The sequence below is a fragment of the Ambystoma mexicanum genome, chromosome 9, assembly GCF_040938575.1.
Source record: "Ambystoma mexicanum isolate Mex_15411 chromosome 9, UKY_AmexF1_1, whole genome shotgun sequence".
Lineage (NCBI taxonomy): Eukaryota > Metazoa > Chordata > Amphibia > Caudata > Ambystomatidae > Ambystoma > Ambystoma mexicanum.
In genome coordinates this window covers 617,274,149-617,293,000 of record NC_090931.1, presented here as the reverse complement: position 1 = coordinate 617,293,000, position 18,852 = coordinate 617,274,149, and the positions used below count along the sequence as shown (strand labels likewise).

The 18,852-nt window shown below is 49.0% G+C and overlaps 1 protein-coding gene across 14 annotated transcripts in view; it reads right to left on the bottom strand.

Moving 5' to 3' along the window:
* Nucleotides 1-18,852, bottom strand: part of MYO18A (myosin XVIIIA) — a 1,313,149-nt gene that overhangs the window by 271,792 nt on the left and 1,022,505 nt on the right. For all 14 annotated transcript variants that reach the window (XM_069615286.1, XM_069615296.1, XM_069615289.1 and 11 more), the window contains one exon: nt 10,507-10,707. In XM_069615286.1, coding sequence (XP_069471387.1) covers nt 10,507-10,707 — 201 coding nt within the window. The remainder of the gene's footprint in view (nt 1-10,506; nt 10,708-18,852) is intronic.

Here is an 18,852-nt window from a genome sequence, read left to right as displayed (position 1 = left end):
GACATTGCAGGGGCTCCTGGGCCGGGGGGATACCGCTTACCTCGTCCTGTGGACACTGTTTTTGAAAATGTGCATGTCTTTGTTTTTTCTCTATGCGATGCATCTGTTGGTGTGGGTTGTGAATCTCCGTAGTAACCCCTAGTTCCTAATATCAGGTCTGAACACATACACCATCCCATACAAGCTGTTCGGATGGCTTCTACATATAATCTCGTTAAATTAGTTCATTATTGATGGTCATGCCTGCCTCCCCCCCCGCGGGGCCATCCCCATATGTGTCCCGCCTTTACTGCCAGGCATTACGTTTATCCTCAAATTGCCTCAAGGTACGGAGCTCCACCGTCAGGCCGACTCACAGGCCCCCCAGGCGTTGATGCCATTGTTTTGGATTTGGTTTGTTGTCTATGGGGTGTTCATCTCTCTGATTGGGGGAGGGATGTGGGAGGGGGTGGGGGGTAGGGGAGTTTATGTTAAAAAAGGCTTGGTAATTACGGAGAAGGTAGAGTTCAGAGCACCAGGGGATCTATATCATCGCAGTCCTGACAACAAAGGGGTCCATCTATGGGGGGCACTGTTCCATCCACCTGTGTTTTTCTATGTCTACTTCGAGGGTGTCGAGTGAGGAAACCCTTACATTCCTGAGTTGGAACGTGCGGGGGCTGGGGAACTTCAAGAAAATGAGACTACTACAGCTTCAGGCTGAACGACATGGGACTAAGATCCTGTTTCTTCAGGAGACACATGCGGTAACTGAGCACTGTGAGAAGTTCGCTAAAGTATGGGGACCACAGAGGTACTATACCTCCTACTCCACACAAAGTCGGGGGGTAATGACCCTAATTCATAAGAGTATCAGATATAACCCCATAGCCACGACAATAGACCCTCTGGGCAGATTCGTTTTGCTTCATGGCATACTGCAGAATAGGGAAGTGATCCTACTTAATATTTACGGTCCCAACATCGATGATCCCGAATTTTTCACACATCTTGCGTCCCTTCTGGATGGATTCCCGTTGGTGCCTATTCTCTGGGGGGGCGACTTTAACACAATATTTGATGTGGACCTCGATAGATCTGGCTCTCGTCCCCGTCACCTCACCAAGGCCGCATATGCTACACTTTCTTCACTTCCTCGCCTGGCCCTGTTTGATGCATGGAGGCTTCTTTACCCCGACTCCCGCACCTTCTCCTTCTATTCCTCGGTGCATGATTCCTTTTCCCGCATTGATAGATGGCTGGTCTCTGATATATTCATAAGAAGCATCTCAAACTTGTCGATTCTCCCCAGGACTCTTTCCAACCACTCACCAGTGACTATTACCCTATCCTGGGGCTCGGATCACGACCGTACTAGACACTGGAGGTTGAAACCACTCTCCCTCCTCGACCCGGTCTTCAGTTCGGAATTGGAGTCGGCGATTGAGGAGTTCTTTGAAATCAATTCCGGTTCCGTATCATCACAGGCCACCCTCTGGGAAACTTTTAAAGCCTACATCAGAGGCATCGCCCTCTCTAAAGAAAATGGCATCCTTAGAACCATCCGTAGGGAGATCGCCGAGAGCGAAGCCACACTGTCTGAGCTGGAGACCCAATATTCATTAAATCAAACTCCTGAGACCCTTGCTTTGATCGGCACGGAGCTAGACACCTTCCGCGCTCTTGCGGATCGCGAGCAGAGATTTCTCGATAACCCTGGACTGGCAAGGAGATATGGTGAGGGTGAACGCCCGTCTCGTCTCCTTGCTAGGCTTCTCCGCCGTGAGTTTGGTGCCCCCCCCATTCCTGGCGTAGAGACCTGATGGATCCCTGGCCACTTCCCCTGGCGATATTAATTCCGAATTCCTCTCCTTTTATCAATCCCTGTATGCTAACGCAGATAAAGCCACCATAGCTGAAATAGACGTCTTTCTGGACAAGCTTCCCCTGTCGGCTCTTTCCCCCGGTACCATCGAAGCCCTTGAGAGCCCATTTACTTCCTTGGAACTCTCGGAGGCCATAGATTCCCTCTCATCAGGCAAATCCCCGGGATCAGACGGTATACCGGTTGAGTTCTATAAACGGTTTAAGACTTTGCTACTCCCTCGTTTGGTCGCACTCTGGGAGGAGTCGTTGGTGGCGGGTCAGCTCCCCCCCACGCTCCGCGAAGCCACCATTACCGTCCTGTTAAAACCGGGTAAATCCCCCACTCAATGCGGTTCTTACCGTCCACTTTCGCTAATCAATTGTGACGTCAAGATTTATGCTAAGCTACTGGCTTTACGCCTGGCCCCCTTCATGCCACATATCATTCATCCTGACCAGGCGGGGTTTATTCCGGGTCGCTCTACCTCCCTGAATCTGAGGCGCCTTTTCAATATTATAAGCAGGGAGAGTCCGGACGTTCACGCAGTGGCCGCCACCCTCGATATGCAAAAAGCCTTTGATTCCGTTTCATGGAGTTATCTCTGGCGAGTACTTTATAAATGCAAATTCGGCCCCACGTTTCTTTCCTGGGTCAAGCTACTATATTCAAACCCCGTGGCCAGAGTCCGCACCGAGGACCGCTGCTCTTCTCTTTTCCAAATAGCTAGAGGTACTAGACAAGGTTGCCCCTTCTCTCCATTAATATTTGCTGTGGCGATGGAACCGTTCGCGGACATGCTTCGCCAATTTCATTCCCATAGAGGCCTACGCACCGCCGGGGTCTCGGATATAGTTTCCCTATATGCTGACGATGCTTTACTCTTTATTCGTTCTCCTGAGATCAACCTTGCCCCAATTTTGGAAGATGTTGTCATCTTCGGCGGTATTTCTGGCCTGACGGTTAACTGCGCTAAATCAACTCTTTTCCCGCTCACCCCCAACACACTCCCCCCTCCCGATACTCTTGGATTCACGTGGGCCCAATCTGAGGTCACATACTTAGGTGTAGTGGTGTCGCGACACATTGATCGGGTTTTCGAGAAGAATTATCTAGTATACCTCACAAATCTTACGCAAAAAATTCAGGGTTGGAACAACCTCCCTATTTCACTGGCAGGGAGGGTAGGAATACTGAAGATGGTGGTACTCCCCCAGCTATTGTATAGATTCGCCAATATCCCACAATGGCCGGGAGGTGAGTTCTTTCAGACATTGACACGAACCCTCAACACCTTCCTCTGGCACTCCGGTGCAGTCCGCCTTAAGTTCAAGACTCTTGCTTCACCAATGGAGTTGGGGGGCTTCGGTGCACCCGACTTTCTCAAGTACTGGCTGGCAGCCCAGCTTCAACACATTGCACATTGGTTCAACATATCTGACCCCCCTCCCCATGTCAGGCTAGAAAGATTGTCGGTTGGTGACCGCGATATTAGATCCCTGGTGATCGCACCTATCCCAATTGTATCGGGCCCATTAGACCCGGTGAGGTGCACATCTCTGGCTCTATCCAAAACGTGGCAATTATTGGGCACCACCCATCCCTTTCATGGTAACTTCCCGATCTGGAACTTTCTCCCGGGAATCCCACAGGTTCCCCCTTCGGTTGTTCGCACATGGGCTGAGGCAGGATTTGAATTGCTCCGAGACATATTTGTAGATGGTAATTTCATATAATGGCCTGACCTCCCTCCGCCCCTCAGACAGCGTCCCTCGGTATGGCTTCAATATTCATCTCTCCGTAGAGTCCTCAAACATAAGTACCCATGCTTCCCAGCATTGCCGCCGGATGAGCTGGCGATCACTGAATTGACCTCACCTTGCCCAATGAGGGGAAAAACTTCCAGACTATACACCTTGGTACAATCCAGATCGCCCCCTTCATTCTCTAAACTAAAGCTTGCTTGGGAGTCTGACCTTGGTGTGGAAATGACCGAAGACCGGTGGTCCCATATGTGCTCACGTATCCAGAGGGTCTCCTTCAACTCCCGATTTAAACTAATCCAATTTAAGCTACTCCACAGATACCATTATACCCCAACCAGACTACACCGTGTTTCGAATAATTCCTCCCCTAGATGCCCTAGATGTGGCTTTGATGGAGCCGGCTACTTCCACATGATATGGTCATGCCCCCGCCTTACCCAATTTTGGGACGCCGTTTGCTCCAACATCTCGTCTATGCTTGACCATCCTATCCCCCCTACTCCAATGAAATGCCTATTCCATGACTTTCCCGACCTCCACCAAGATTCTAGGAGACTGGCTGGCCTCTGTATGCTTCTGGCTGTTCGGGCGATACTACTCTGTTGGCTTCGACCTACCACTCCGACGCATGCAAAGTGGCTTAGAGCGGTCACTTGGGCTTCCGACACGGAGGAATCTTGGGCGGTACAACAGCCCGCCTGCTCTAGGCCCAGAGACATCTGGTTGAAGTTCCGATCATTTATGTCCTCCCCCGACACCGACTCTGGTCCTACATCCCCAGCGCCTTCCTCTTGTTGACCCCCAGCTCTCCCCCGAATGGCCCTCTACCGGGTCTTGCAATGTCTTGCTATTCCCCCTTGTCGGCGAGGCGAGCCCCTCGACCAGTTCTATGAGACTATGTTGTATTAAGTTGTTTGATTTTACATGCTCTGTTGTTGCTCACCTGTATCTGTCCTACCAAGCTGAATAAAAATAAAAGTTTAAAAAAAAAAAATATATGATTCTAGCCCCCCCTTTGATTTTAGGACCGGAGTCAAGATGATGTTTTTGCCTTTAAGTCATTAGAGGCAAAGACAACAAGAGGTGAGCTGTGAACTGAATGCCGACGGGTTAAAAAGGTACAAATGAGTACATTCCACCCCCCAGGTGTTTTCACTGGGCAGCCTGCAAGTACAGCAGTGAGTGAGGACCTTAATTTTATCTAGCAGTGTGGGTGTCAAGGGGCAGGACCCACTGTCTGAGGAGACAGAGGAGTAACGGCGGAAGGGCAGATGACAGATTTCTCAGTTGGGATCAGGCAGTACGCTTTTTCTTCCAGAGGAGAAGGTGATCGGAGATGAGCGAGCAGTTGGTTTTCTTGTAAGGTAAGAAGTTAAACATGTACCAGGACTATTACTTGTCTACTGAGGAAGTGCCTGGGCTCCCTCTTCTCAGAGGCGAGGGCGCTGCCAACATTCAATTACAGACTATCTGCGCTTTCTAGCTCGCGGCCATCAGAAGTAAGCCGCCTAAGAAAGAAACTACTGATGAGCTGGTCACGGTAGAGTCCCTGATGGGACTTTTGTGTCCGAGAGCTGTGGCCATTAACAGGACAGATTGACTGGTAGGAGGATATTGGTAGCAGTGTAGGTACTGACCAAAAGAGGGCTGGGGGGTGCATATGCCCATAGCACCATGAACTTTCTGAAGTACTAGGGTGAGTATCCAACAGCCGCATCATGTCTCTAATCCACGGGAAGCACTCACCCTTGAGAGAAGGTTCAACAGCCCCAGTAATGCTTCATATCTTTTTAAGGTACCGCTGCTTTGTTCATTTCTGCAGCTCCATGTACAGTGAGGCGGTAAAGTCTTTCCGACTGAGCTACTTCAAAGGAAAAATACATGGAGCTGACCAGGACTCCGGATGGTCGTTTCTGGAAATTACTGCAGTGATCGACACTTCTTTCACTTCCTGTGTTGAAGAAAGGACAGGTGCACTCAAGTGGAATTCATTTGCAGTACTCCAATGTTGTTCCAAGCGTATCGTCATCAATACACATCACTGGCAGTGCACCCAAGTACTCTGCAGAAAAATACACACAATCTCCCCGAAAAAAAAAGGTGCTCAGAACCAAAACTGCAGTGAAAGCGTTTTCCCATGTGTACTCCGAGGGGAGCTCTTTGCCCTTAGGGGGGTTCAGAAGGGGACTCTTCGTCACGTTGTCAAAGCAGGCAAGTAAGGGATGGAGTCGTCCGAGGTCAAGTAGCCCCTGCTCCTAGGGAAGTAGCATTTCCAGTGACGACATCCCCTGCAATGACCTTTTTAGTATTTCTCTGGGGCACCGGGATGACCCTCTGATGATCGCATCTGGTGGCCCAGCCTCTGACCACATGTGGGCGGGGAACCAGGCGCCATCCTTTAAGTGACTCAATAACACAGGTGCAACTCGTTTCACACTCTGGATAAAAGCAGACCATCCTGTAAAGACCCCAAAGTCGGGTACCATCCTATTCATGAGGTCCATTTGTCCAGCATCCCAGGGGGGCTGATGACTAAGTGCGACACAATATAGGATGTTTCTGCCCAGCAAAAGTGAGTAAGGTGACCTGAACAACTCTTACCCAGAGTTAAACATGATTGTATTGACTATGTGAAGCTCACGTATATGCATGTGCACGTGCATAGATTTATGAATGGACGGTATTCATAAAGCATGAATCTAGCTAGAAAGAAACGGAGCCCCTGATAAACAAGCATTGGCAAAGCCAACAGTTTTGTCATTTGGGTAGGCATGGAATATGAATTTTCCAGGCACTGCCACAATGATACTACCTGGTCATAACATGGCAACGGTTGGAAAATGTTTGGAGCAGCCAGTCCCTGGCATATACCCATCTAATACTATGCACATGCTAAAAATATTGGCTTTTGGAAATCCTGTTCTTTAACCGGATTTCAGCGCAAGGAATATATGTAAGGATGCACTTAATGCTTAAAAATTAAATTGCAGAAGGCACACTTGGTTAAAACATTTCTATTACACAAAGAGCTTAATTACAGTGGCAATTAAACCATGAACTCTCAGAAGACCGTTTAGAAAAATAGTGGCAGTCCCTATACAGCACAATGTTTGATGTTACTGAGTGATAGAGATGTCTCTAAGAGATCCCAAAAGGGTGTGTTCTGCAGGGATGCTGCTGATTCAGCGCTGCCAAGGCGGCGTACCTACCAGCCACAGGAATGATGGGAGCAGGGACAGGCTACCCCTAGATGGGGAGAGGATATCATTGACAGTTGTAATGCACGTGCAGCCCGAGAAGTCTCGGGGCATGATCACGGGGAACAATGTGGGGCTTCGGGAGGCTGGGGTAGGAGCATGAAGAAAAAATGGTAATATAATATAAGGGGAACCACCTAGCCGCCATTATGGGACGGGAAACAGAGGTAAGTAAATCATTTGGGTTTAACACCGACAGGCCCTGCACAGCAGGTAAATACTAATTTCCCAAGCACTTGGAAGCCACGGGTGCTGGAGGAATGCTGCAAACTGACTGTTCTCAGGAGGCGAAAGGGGACCGGCCGATACATACATGGTCGGCGAGCCAGGCTCTCAGGTGCTTGCTGGAAACGGGGAAAATTAAACACAACACATGCTCATGTTTCTTATGTGTGCTGACCAACGACAGATTAATAAAGTTCCGGAGGTCAGCATGATCATGTATTGCAAATAAAATGTAACTCTTGGGCCATAGCAGGAAGGAATGTGGTGCCACAGGGGTGGTGACGAACAGGGACATGGGGGGGTTCAAGATTGTTTGCTCTAATCATCTCCGATTAGTCTATGTCTAGTTATAGGGGACTGACTTCGTCCACCAATCAGCTTTGTAGGATGTTTAATATTTAGCAACATTAATCGCAACTGTTCCTGACTATGCAAATAATGTATAACCGTGCAAAAGATCTCACCCCGCAAAAGATCTCACTGCGCAAAAGATCGCACCGCGCAAAAGATCTCACCGCAGTGGGTTGTTTTGGCAACTCCCATCAATCAGTTCTGTTCCACTGTGCTGTGCTGTTTGATTTGAGCTGTACTAAACCGCGTTACTTCTTGCTTGGTGTACTCCTTTTTTGTTTACTTCTCGTATCTCAGTGATTACGTGCTCGTGGAGGACCCCTGATACAGTTCTCTGCAGGGAGGGGTAGGAGGTGGTGGTGGGGAGAATAGCCAGAAGGATTACCATTGCCATGGGTGATCAATGGCTGGGTAAAATAACCAAGAAACACCCATAGGCTGTGTGTCCCTCCTCCATCACATCTCATCTCCCTCCTATGTGTACTCCAATGCAAAGGTGTTGGCTCATAGATGGGGCCAGGACACCACCTAATAGCAAAAACTAAAAATGGCTAGCATACAGAGAGGAAGCGAGAGGAGTAGCAAGTAAAAGGGGGGCGGCGAGGGCCAGAGGGGGGTCCAGAAGTGCTATTGGTTGTCAGCTGGACCCTTCCCATGCAATGTACATTCCATAATTATATACAAAAACCTGCTTAAAGCACCTATTTGAAACTGCACGCACCACACTCAACGCATGTCAGCAAAGTGTGAAAGTGAGTAGGTAACACCATTTACCTTAAACTAACTAGCTCTAGGACAAGGAAGGTAAATTAAGTGGCCCTGGTTCTAAAATTCCGGAAACGAGTGTCAAAATATGTTTTTTTCCTGGTCAATTTATTTCGGGATAAACATGAGAATTGTTCCCATCATTAAGGGGCTTGGTGTGGTGTGGTGTGGTGTCATTTTTGTTTAAGCATGCACAGTGTCTGGTCGAGCATGCATACTGGTTGAATATGCTTCAACTAAATGGCCATCGTGAAAGGTGTTTTGCATAGTGCATAGCTGTCGTCGTTATGACTTCACAGCACTGTGGTTCTTGTCCGAAAGTGTACTCGCTGCACATCTCGGGTATCAGATGTTTTCATTTTTGATTTGTGACATCAATTCATATTCACAATACATCATACTGCCCTTTTTATGGCAGCCCTGCACGATTTTCCCTAGTTGGTGAAATTGTGTGTTGCCCTCGAAAAGCACTTTTCTGCAGTCAAAAATCATCGGCAGTGCCAAAAGTGGAACTCGTGCAATCCCTTCGAAATCCTGTGCTGATCGCTGCACTAGCTAGTGTCTCACGTTCGCCAATGCCGAAGCACCTGAAAGTGGTCCCCAAGTAGAAAGTCATGGCGAGAAATTCAGAGCGAGGATTCTCATGGTGTCCTTCATACACTCGTGCATTCAAGCAATCAATCACCTGCTCTCTTTGGGCTAAAGAGAGAACAAATCGACAAGGATATTTTATTATCCAGTTTGCAGTTTGAAATGGAGCTGCCAGCAAGGGTTGACCCCAATTTCTGTCATACTTCGGTACTTCTGCTAAAAATAGGCTGTCATAGGCCGTCCGCATGTACTAATCCACCAAAAGTCCTGGTTAACTAATGGGCAGGAAACCACATCGGAGAAGAAACCATAACCCGAAGAAGTGAACGCATTCCTGGGTGACTACGCTGTGAACCTTTCCCCCTGCACTTAGGGGTACAGCACAACAGGCTCCCCTTCCTGTAAGAGGACTTGAGCATCTCAGGTTCAGAGCCTAAGAGCTAGACACAGTTCAACAGAAACAACTTGAAATGAAAAATAATGAGCACTCACGCCTCATTTCTTTACCCTCTGACAATTGCGGCCTTGCCGCGCTCATCTCAATACCCTGCTACCTTTGCTTCAAGCCCAATCTCTTTATAGACCTCTGAAAAGCAGAGCCCTGCAAGGGCGTAGGTTTGGAAAATAGAGGTTTGCAGGAACTAGGATGGAGTGGGCAAGATGGCGCCTTCGCCTGCTCCTTGTGTATAATGTTATTCAGGGCCTCACTTGTTGCAAGCTCTCATTGACTATGTAGACCAGATAGCAAGGCCACGTGTTAAAGAATCAAATGACGTCACAGTCATCTTGCCATGCCCCTCTGTGAGCATGTTTCATCATGGTAAAACCCACAGAAACTAATGTGTGGGCTTTCATCCAGCTGTCTCCCTGTAGACCAGCGATCACCTTTGAACTTCCAAACCCAATTACTTAATTAGAAATGAGCCCATACTCCTACCTCACAGTTTCTCTTGCTGACACAGCCACCTCAATTCCTTCGCCCCAGCCGTCGGCCTACACAATTCTCCACGGTTCCCCCTCTGCGCTGCCACCCTTCCAACACAGACTCTCGCCAGTTATGTCCTGTGACTTCACACGGATGACATCCATCAACCAATTCAACAACTTCCTTCATCACAATCCTCATCATCCACCACACTCCAAACCTCACGCCTGCACCACTTCCCTTACACCAAAGATTACACTTGGAGATATCCACTGCAACCAACCCCTCAGCCCAGGCCTGAGCTTTGAAACAATTGTTCCACCCCTCCCCCATTTGTCTGGATCTCTCCCCTCCTCTTTCTTACCCAATCCATCAACATTGTCTAGCCCTTGCCTTAGCTGCCAGCCTCAACTGCCATCCCCACAACAGTGATTACACCAAACTAAATACCCTTGCTACATGCTCTCCAGGTTTAAGTCTCAACAGATCCCCTAACCCCAGCTATCAATCAACACTACCCGGCTGCCCTAGCTACCAGTCTACCCTGCTTTCCTTACGCAATCATCAGGTGCACTTACTTACGCATTAATCACGCTCCAGCATTCCCCATAACACTGCGTCTACCTCTTCTGCTTCTCATCAGCCCAGTAACCTCTCTGGAAGACTCCCTGAACAGACCTTTGCCTCCTCACGCCAGCCCACACCACGCCCTTGATGTCCAGTCCTCCATTATCCCCTCACATCCCAAGGCCCATCAGCTCTAAACCCCTCCCCACTGTGTACCTGTTCTAGCATCTGTATGCTGCCCGCTTGCTCGTCCAGCTCCTCTTCCTGGTCCTTGACTTTGGCCTCGAGATCGCGGAGCTGCTTCTTCACCTTGGCATGTGAGGCCTCATCCTTGGACTCCTGCGACGAGGCATCCTGGAGCTCCGCCTCCACCTGCTCCACTTTCTGGGTAAGCGCCAGAATGTCTGAGTCTTTGTCCTGGGAGACACACAGTAGATGAGAAGCATGAGGTTGTGTTACAGGGGATCAGCACACACACACTTTGTAATCGTTTGATTGCCAACTGTGCTGGCTGCCTGACTTTTCTCCATTCTCGCAGTTTCCCTCTTTTTGAAACACTTCTTTATCAACTATCTTGAAATCGGGAAAAAAACTGATTCTCAATTAAACAGAATTGGAACAAAACAACATCTGAACACTGCCCCTCCCCCCCATCACTATTTATATACCACACATCTGTATATAACTAGACTAAACTTGGTTTAATTTATTATTGACATGATTATTCTTAAAGGACGCTCATTCATAAGAGACCCATGTAGACATTTCAGGGTGCCGTTACCCTATTTGATTTTAGTCAGAGGTGTACATGACTTCCCTTTTCTATTTCAGCATTCTCCCCTTATGAACTTATTTACTGATTTGTTAAAAAGGAAAATCAGTTCTCCAAATCTGACTTTTCTGCTGTTGATGTCTGAGCTGCCTACTGCTGTTATGTTATTGTGATTTAGACAGCGCACTGCTGCCATTTTCATGATTTCCAGATGGATCCGATAAGGAAGGGGTTGTGGGGTTAGTTAGTGGGATTGAGAGGGAAGAGAGCTTTGATGTACTCTAGGTGGCTTCAGTTCGGAAAAAAAAAGAACTGTGTGCTTGTATGTTTTCCATCTCCTTTCCTTTGTCCCTGTGCAGGGTGCCCTTGTGCTGCCCCCGCAGCTGGGATTTTCCTTTTTGTTCTTTCTAATGGCATGGAAGACCGCCCAAAATTCGACTTTTTATTCCAGTTGTTAGTTCCCCTACCCTTGGCCTTAGCCTTAGCTCTAAGAGGCCATCAAAATGTCACAAGCTGTGCTATAAAATACAGCGTTATATTACGTTACTTTTGAGATATGGCATATACATTCCCTCCCATGTGGAATCTCTTGCTTAAGCTCCTCTCTCGGGAGTATCGCACATTGCCAGAAGGTTAAGGAATGACTTCACCCATTATTGAAAGAGGCAAAATCCTCAATACTGGTGGCAAGTAATCAGCTCGAGGTGACAGGTTCTGCTTCACATTGCCAATTAAGCAGTGTGCCTGACTCGGAGGTGGCCGCTGCACAGTATTCAGGGGTAGCCTTGGTTTATTGTTAACTATCTGCTCCCTCAATTGCTTAATGTCTAGACTATGCTGCCAAGATGGGTGCGTGGGCCATCGTTGCCTCCCAGTGCTTTCGAGACATGGCTGTGCATTTCAGACCGCAATACTCCACTCATCCTGCACCACACCACTTTTCCTATTGCCACCTCAGCTGTCCCCAACATCCATGACCCGGGAATAAATAAGGAACAAGTTACTTACCTGTAACTCTCGCTCTCTAACATGGGTCTTGCGTGGATTCACATGCTCATGAATATTCCGTCAGGCTGGGAATCCTCTGTAAAATTAAATCAGTTTTGCTTTAAGCTACAAAATACTTGTAGCTCATGTTGCCTATCAGTGTCTCTTTGAGTGATACTGCCAAAGACACTCATCCTCCTAAGCTCCACCCCTGGGGGCCATCTTCAGATTTGGTCACATACGTAAACTGGCAGTATGAACCAAGAAAAGCCAGAGGGGAAGAAGGGAGGGTTTGCATGTGAATCCATGCAAGACCCATACTCGTGAACAAGAGTTACAGTTAAGTAACTTGTTTCTTCTCCAGCATGGGGTCTTGCATGGATTCACATGCTCATGAATATGATTACACAAGAGTACATATACATAACCACGGGAGGTGACAAGGCTCACAGAAACAATACACTTAGCCCTGAAACAGACTCACCTCAAACAAACAGGTCGTGCAGCACTGCTTGTCCCACCCGGGCCTCCTCCCTGGAATCCCTGTCGATGCAGTAGAATCTTCTGAAGGTGTGGGTAGACAGACCTCCATGTAGAAGCCCTGCAGATGTCGAGCAGGGGAACACCAGAGACAAACGTTGTAGTCACTGCGAAGGCTCTTGTGGAACAGGCTCCTGGCCGGCCTGGAAACGGTCTTTTGGCCAGACAATAGCAATGCATGATACAGCCAGAGAGTCATCTGGCTATGGAAGCCTTAGAGGGGGCCTTCCCATGTCCCACAGGTCCAAAATTTGAGAAGTCTTTCGAAAGTAGTTCATGCGTGCAACATAGAACTTCAGGACACAGGCAACGTCCATCGAATGCAATAACCACTCCGCTGGCTAATGATTTGCAAAGAAATCTGGCAGAATCAGAGGTACGTTTAGAAGAAAGTCCGATGGTACCTTTGGCACAAAAGAAGGATGAGTTCACCGAACCACCTTAGCCGGGTAGAATGACAATAGGGGCCATTTTCAAGAGAGAGCCTGCAGTTCCCCAACCCGCCTGGCTGAGGTGATCGCCACCAGGAAGGCAGTCTTCTATGACAGAAACCTCAAAGAGGCTTGATGCATTGGTTCAAATGGTGGACCCATCAGTTTAAACAGTACCAGTAAACACGCCGGGGTAGGGGCCTTCACCGGAGGGAATGTTCCAAAGAGGTCCTTGAGGAGCTTCTTAACGAGCCTGTGTTTGACCACAGGGAGAGCTTGCCTGGAGCCGGGAAGACTGTGATAGATGCCTGGGCAAGGCCAGCCTTGATATATTATATGGCATTTATAACGTGCCTATACACAAGTGTTTCAAGGGAGGGGAATAGAGGGAAGACGGACAACGATCTTACTAGGCCAGGTGACATTGAGGGTGGTCAGTCGTAATTTCGAGAAAAAAAAATGTCGAATGACAAAAATGTAGAAAAAAAAATGTAGAAAAAAAATGTCGAATTCCGTTTTTTTAAATTATATATTTATTTTGGGGTGCGGGAGTACAAAAAAAATGGGTAAAACAAAAAAAAATTTTTAAAAAACGTATTGGAAAAAAAAATGTGATTTTTTTTTCGACATTTGTTTTTCTCGAAAAAATGACTTTCGACATTATTGTTTTCAAAATTATCACTATAAACCGACATTGAGATTGCGCAAGTGCAGGGGAGGGAGGGGGAAGGGCAAAAGTGAGTGGGGCCAGCGAGAGTAGGTATCCGAGAAGCTGCAGCGCTGTGACGCACAGCAGAGACATTTTCCATTTGTGTCTGTAGCAAGCAAGTGTAGAGGACGCCCTGGCATTGGTTAGAATTTCCTTGCATTCCAAAGGCAGCGAGTAGTGTCCAGGTTCTAGGGCTGCAGGATCCATACCGTGAGGCTCAGAGAGGCTGGGTGGTGGAGCAGGATTGACCCTCCTCCTCTGAAGATAGATGGAGATAGATGCAGATCTGCCTGGGCCACGCCAGTGCAATGAGGATCATCTTGCACTGGCAATGTCCGAGTGTGTTGATCACTCTTAGTGACAGTGTAATCGGTGGGGTAGCATACAGGAAGAGTCCCTCTCAAGGGACAGAGAAGGCGTCCCCAGACTCCTTGGTGGAGGATACCTGCAGGCAAACCTTTGACATTTTGGTGTTGGTAGCTGTTGCAAAGAGGTCGATTTGAGGGAGACCCCTCTCATTGAAGAGACAAGACATTTGCGCTTGCTGAAGCTCCCATTCATGGCAAGACCGCAGCTCTGTCCTGAGAGAGTCAGCAATGGTGTTCTGGACACCTGCCAGGTGAAATAGGACGAGAAACTTGCATTGAGCAACGGCCCAATGCCACAGATTCTGTGCCTCCATGGAGAGAGTGGTGGAGCGTGTCCGCCCCGCTTCCTGATGTAAAACACAGTGGTGATGTTAGCCATGAAGACCCTGCACCACCTTCCCCCAGAGTTGAGGCTGAAAAGACTTCAGGACCCAGAAGACTGCCCGTAGTCCAGGACGTTGATGTGCAACTCCTTCTCTTCCAGTAGCCAGTGCCCTCTGCAGGGACGTCATTTCACCAAAATGCCAGGGGTAGCGGAAGTGACATCACAGTGCCATGCCCTCAAGAGTGACATCACAGGAAGTGATGTCATTTGACCACACCCCACCGGAAGTGATGTCATTTGACCACACCCCACCGGAAGTGATGTCATTTGACTATGTCCCCCACCATGGCATCACAGGAAGTGGCCTCAAAGCATTATCCCTCAGTGCACTAAGAAAAAAAATGGTTACAATATCCTGTCCTATTCACTTATTTTTAACAAGCAAGCTGCCTTCAACCCTCTTTGTCTTGAAAGTAAACAGGGGAAGCTCTGTTGACGAGAGCCCTCTCCTTTGTTTGGTAACCAGAGGATGCTGGCGGGGGAGGGGTCTGCCCTGTTTATAACGCACCCCTTGCAACGGCTAGGCTGCGTTCAAATCGGCGCGATGTGTGGTGAATGATGTAGTTCCCGCCTAGATGTTTGTATTGCCGTTGACCTTTGTTGGGAGGCGATTGGTCATCCAGCAATGCACATGAACACACAATTTGTGGTGCACAACAGGCAGGGAACGAAGAAACATGCCCCACTGTGTGCTTTTTGCTCTCCCGTGGCCTTTATCTTAGCAACTGTGCTTCTTGTGGAAGTAGATGGCATTGTTTTGGTTCAACTTGAGACACATCCGCTCAAACAGAGCTCTTGGAGGGAACCCGATTGCAGAGTAGCTAGTGTTACCTAACCTATGCCTTCACCCGCACAGCATACTGGTCTTCGTGTTCTTGTAATAGTCTTGGTTCTGCAGGTAAATATATTGACATAGGAAATATATTAAAGGCTAGGAAAGGGTCACTGCTTTGTGGTTTAGAACGGCGCTGAATAGTGCGTCTGTGTGTGGGAAGGGACAAAAGACACCCCTAATGGGTGATGAGGAAGTGTTACACCTTCCAGTGTAGGTGCCATAGAAGACACCGGAGAGTATATAGCATCACTTTAAAGACAACCGTAGAAGCCTTGCCACATTGTATCCCCTAGCTGCCTAAATCAGCGGTCTCCAGTTGTGCCTCAGGATTCCTCAAGCATGTGTACTGCACTGCAAAAACAGCTTTATATCTACGAAAGATCTCGCATAGACTATATCATTTTACACGACTTCATATTTCTGGTTGCTGGGTTTAAAGAGGACATATGCCCCTTAGCAGTCACTAGTCCACAAGTGGGTTTGGTGGCTGTTTTGGATAATCCTTTGCAGCTTCAAGCAACTCCAGAATAACAGTATGATACTGGCAATTTATGGTGTTCAAAGGGGACTCCAAAATCGATGGTCTGCCCCCTTCTGGACTGTCCACATGAATGAGCAGATTATGTCAAAACACAATCGACCTACAGATTCCTTTACTGAAACACTTTTGGGGTTTCACATTTGCTCGAAAGACCACTTCTGTGGTCTTTCTGTGGTCAAACTATGCTCACCGTACAACTAATTCTCCATAGGAAGCACGCCATAAGCCAGCATTCCCGAGCCATAGAGCTTCGGGCCTGAGCAGGCAGAACTAACCGGTGGAAGCCAGTGATTAAAGCACCCCCCCGGGGGTTTCCGGTACTAAAGACAGCACGGAGGAGGTGGAAATAGCGAGATAAGGCGCGAGGTCAAGTGTAAATACAAACCCCTTATTTACCGTCCCCCCTCCTCGTTCTCTCTTAATGGTCATGCTATTAAACAAAAAAAAAATCCATCGTAAATAAAACACCGAGTGCAGCAGCACGTTAACCAGACTTGAACAGGCAGCCGAAGGCGGCCTCGCAGCACACAACTAATAGTGGAACAGGGCAAATTATGCGCACCAGGATGGTAAACACAGTAGCTCGGTCCCTGCGATCCATGTTGCAATATAAACACCCATACAAATGGGACCAAAAGATGAAGGAAGCACGTATACTAACCGGTTCAAGTGAAAGAACATCAGAATTTATGGTGAACAGAAGACACCTAGGAAAGCCAGCATGGAGTCAATGAGAAGGGGGGCAAAGGGGAGAATGAACAGTAAGTTTGGAAGTAACAAGCAAAGCCAATAACAATGTACACGCGAAATGCTGGAGCCTCAGAAATCGACCCGAGCAGTGATGGCGTCAAGTGAAACGTTTAGGGAAAAATCAAGCTTTACATTGAGAAATTGTGGGAGCTCAAACGAAAACCCAAGACAAATGGGCACGTCCAAGTAAAAGGTGTCCGACCCAGGGAGCAAACTTTGGCATGTCAACAAGGAAGGCACATGGCCCACTATTCATTATTTCGCAGCAAGTATCCAGTGTAGGTTAAGAGGTTAGGCTGGACTTCCAGCCATAAGCACCCATGGCTAAAGGTGAGCTACCCCATCAACACAAGTGATTGATCAGGTGTCATGCTCGATAGGGGATGTTAACTAATTGTACCTGGGGACGCAAAGTATCACTTTCGCCAAAGGCGAAAAACTAGTGCTCTGGGCTGGGAACATATGAATGTTGAGCAAATAGCAATTACAAGCAAGTAGTATGGGTATGGCAGAACTGTTCGGCTGGTAGAGGCCACTAAGTTAAACAGAGGTGGGACAAGTCAGCAGGTGCAGTCCTCTACTCCCTCCCATACTCACTAGGAGTCCAGCAGGAGCTTGGCGGCTGCTTCAGGGCTCAGTTTCTGCTGCTTCTGGAAGTTGTGCCAGCGATCTCGCTGTGTCCCCAGATCCAGCAGCGAAGAGCCCTTTGGAGGGGCTGTTGACCGCGGGGCGGCAGGGGCCTTTCGGCCCGACGATGGTGAAGGAGAGCGAGTTGGGGGAGCTTTGCCGGCTAGGGTAACTGGGCGGCAGGGGCTTTCCAGATCTGAGGAGGTGACAGCGAGTGGGCAGAAGGGGCCTGGGAATCGAGGCGCAGGGAGCTTACGGGCGGAGGGGGGGATTGGGATCTTGCAGCGGGGACCTTGCGGGCAGGTGGGGGTGACCGGGATCTGGCTGACGGTGTCTTCGGGGGCGATCGGGACCAAATCGCAAGAGACTTCCGGGGTTGTGGGGGAGAGCGGGCACGTCCCGTGGGGGGCTTCTGGGGGGAGCGGGACCAGGCAGCGAGGGACTTACGAGGCTGCGCCGGGGAGAGAGCCCGGGCCACCGGAGCCCTCAGAGGGCGGCGGGAACGGGCCGCAGGGGGCTTGAGACTGACTCACCTCGAAGTCAGTGGGGTGGACACAAACTGGAGCAGCACCAGCGAGCGACGCACGCGTTTCGCACGTGCAATTATCAAATGGAAATCAAAATGGAGGACAACACAAGCGTCCCAGCACACTGTGGCCATGCCCCCTCCTCCTCCTCCTCCTCCTCCTCCTCCTCCTCCTCTGATTGGTCAACGGCCAGAGGTCGCAAGAGCTTGACAGGGGTCGCTGGCCAATCACCAGCTGTCGCTCTTGCGACCTCTGGCGACCCCCAAATGACGTCCCTGGCCCTCTGGCTTGAGAATGTCCTGTGTGCACCCCCAACCCTCTTGGGAGGCATCAGTTGTGACTGTCGCCTGATATACAGTACTCTGAAAGGGAGCGTCCTGCGAGAGATGCAGGCAAACTGATCACCATTCCAGGACCTGATGGAATGCCTGACTGAGGATGATCTTGTCGGTCCATGTGACTTGCTCTCATCAAGCATCCAGAAACTCTTCAAGGTGTCTCATCTGCAGTCTACATAAGGGAACCAGATGGATGTAGGAGGACATCATCCCTAGCAAGGACCTGATGGACCGGACTGTTGCAATGGAGGCTGTCGATAACCGCTGGACCTTTCCCAGGATGGCCTTCACCCTCTCTTCTGAGCGAGTCGCTAGACACTAGAGTGTGTTGAGGCGAGCACCCAGGAATAGTGCGTTCTGAGATGGCATGATGCAGGACTTCTAATAGTTTATTGACAATCCCAACGTAGTCCGCATCTGGATAGTCTCTGCTGTCTGCTGGATTGCCAGCACGTGAGAGCAGGACCTGATGAGTCAATCTTCCAGGTAAGGATAGACGTGGATTCCTTTGCGGTGCAGATCCGCTGCCACCAGAACCAAGCATTTGGTGAACACCCTTGGGGACGATTTCAGGCCGATGGGCAGGGCCTTGAACTGGTAATGGCACCTTGAATGACCAAACGCAGAATCTGCCGGTGTTTGCAATGAATGGGGATGTGGAAGTAAGCATCCTCAAAGTTGAGGATCGCCTGGAAATCTCCTTTGTCCAGTTGGTCGAGCATGTGCTGCAACGTGACCATCCTGAATATTTG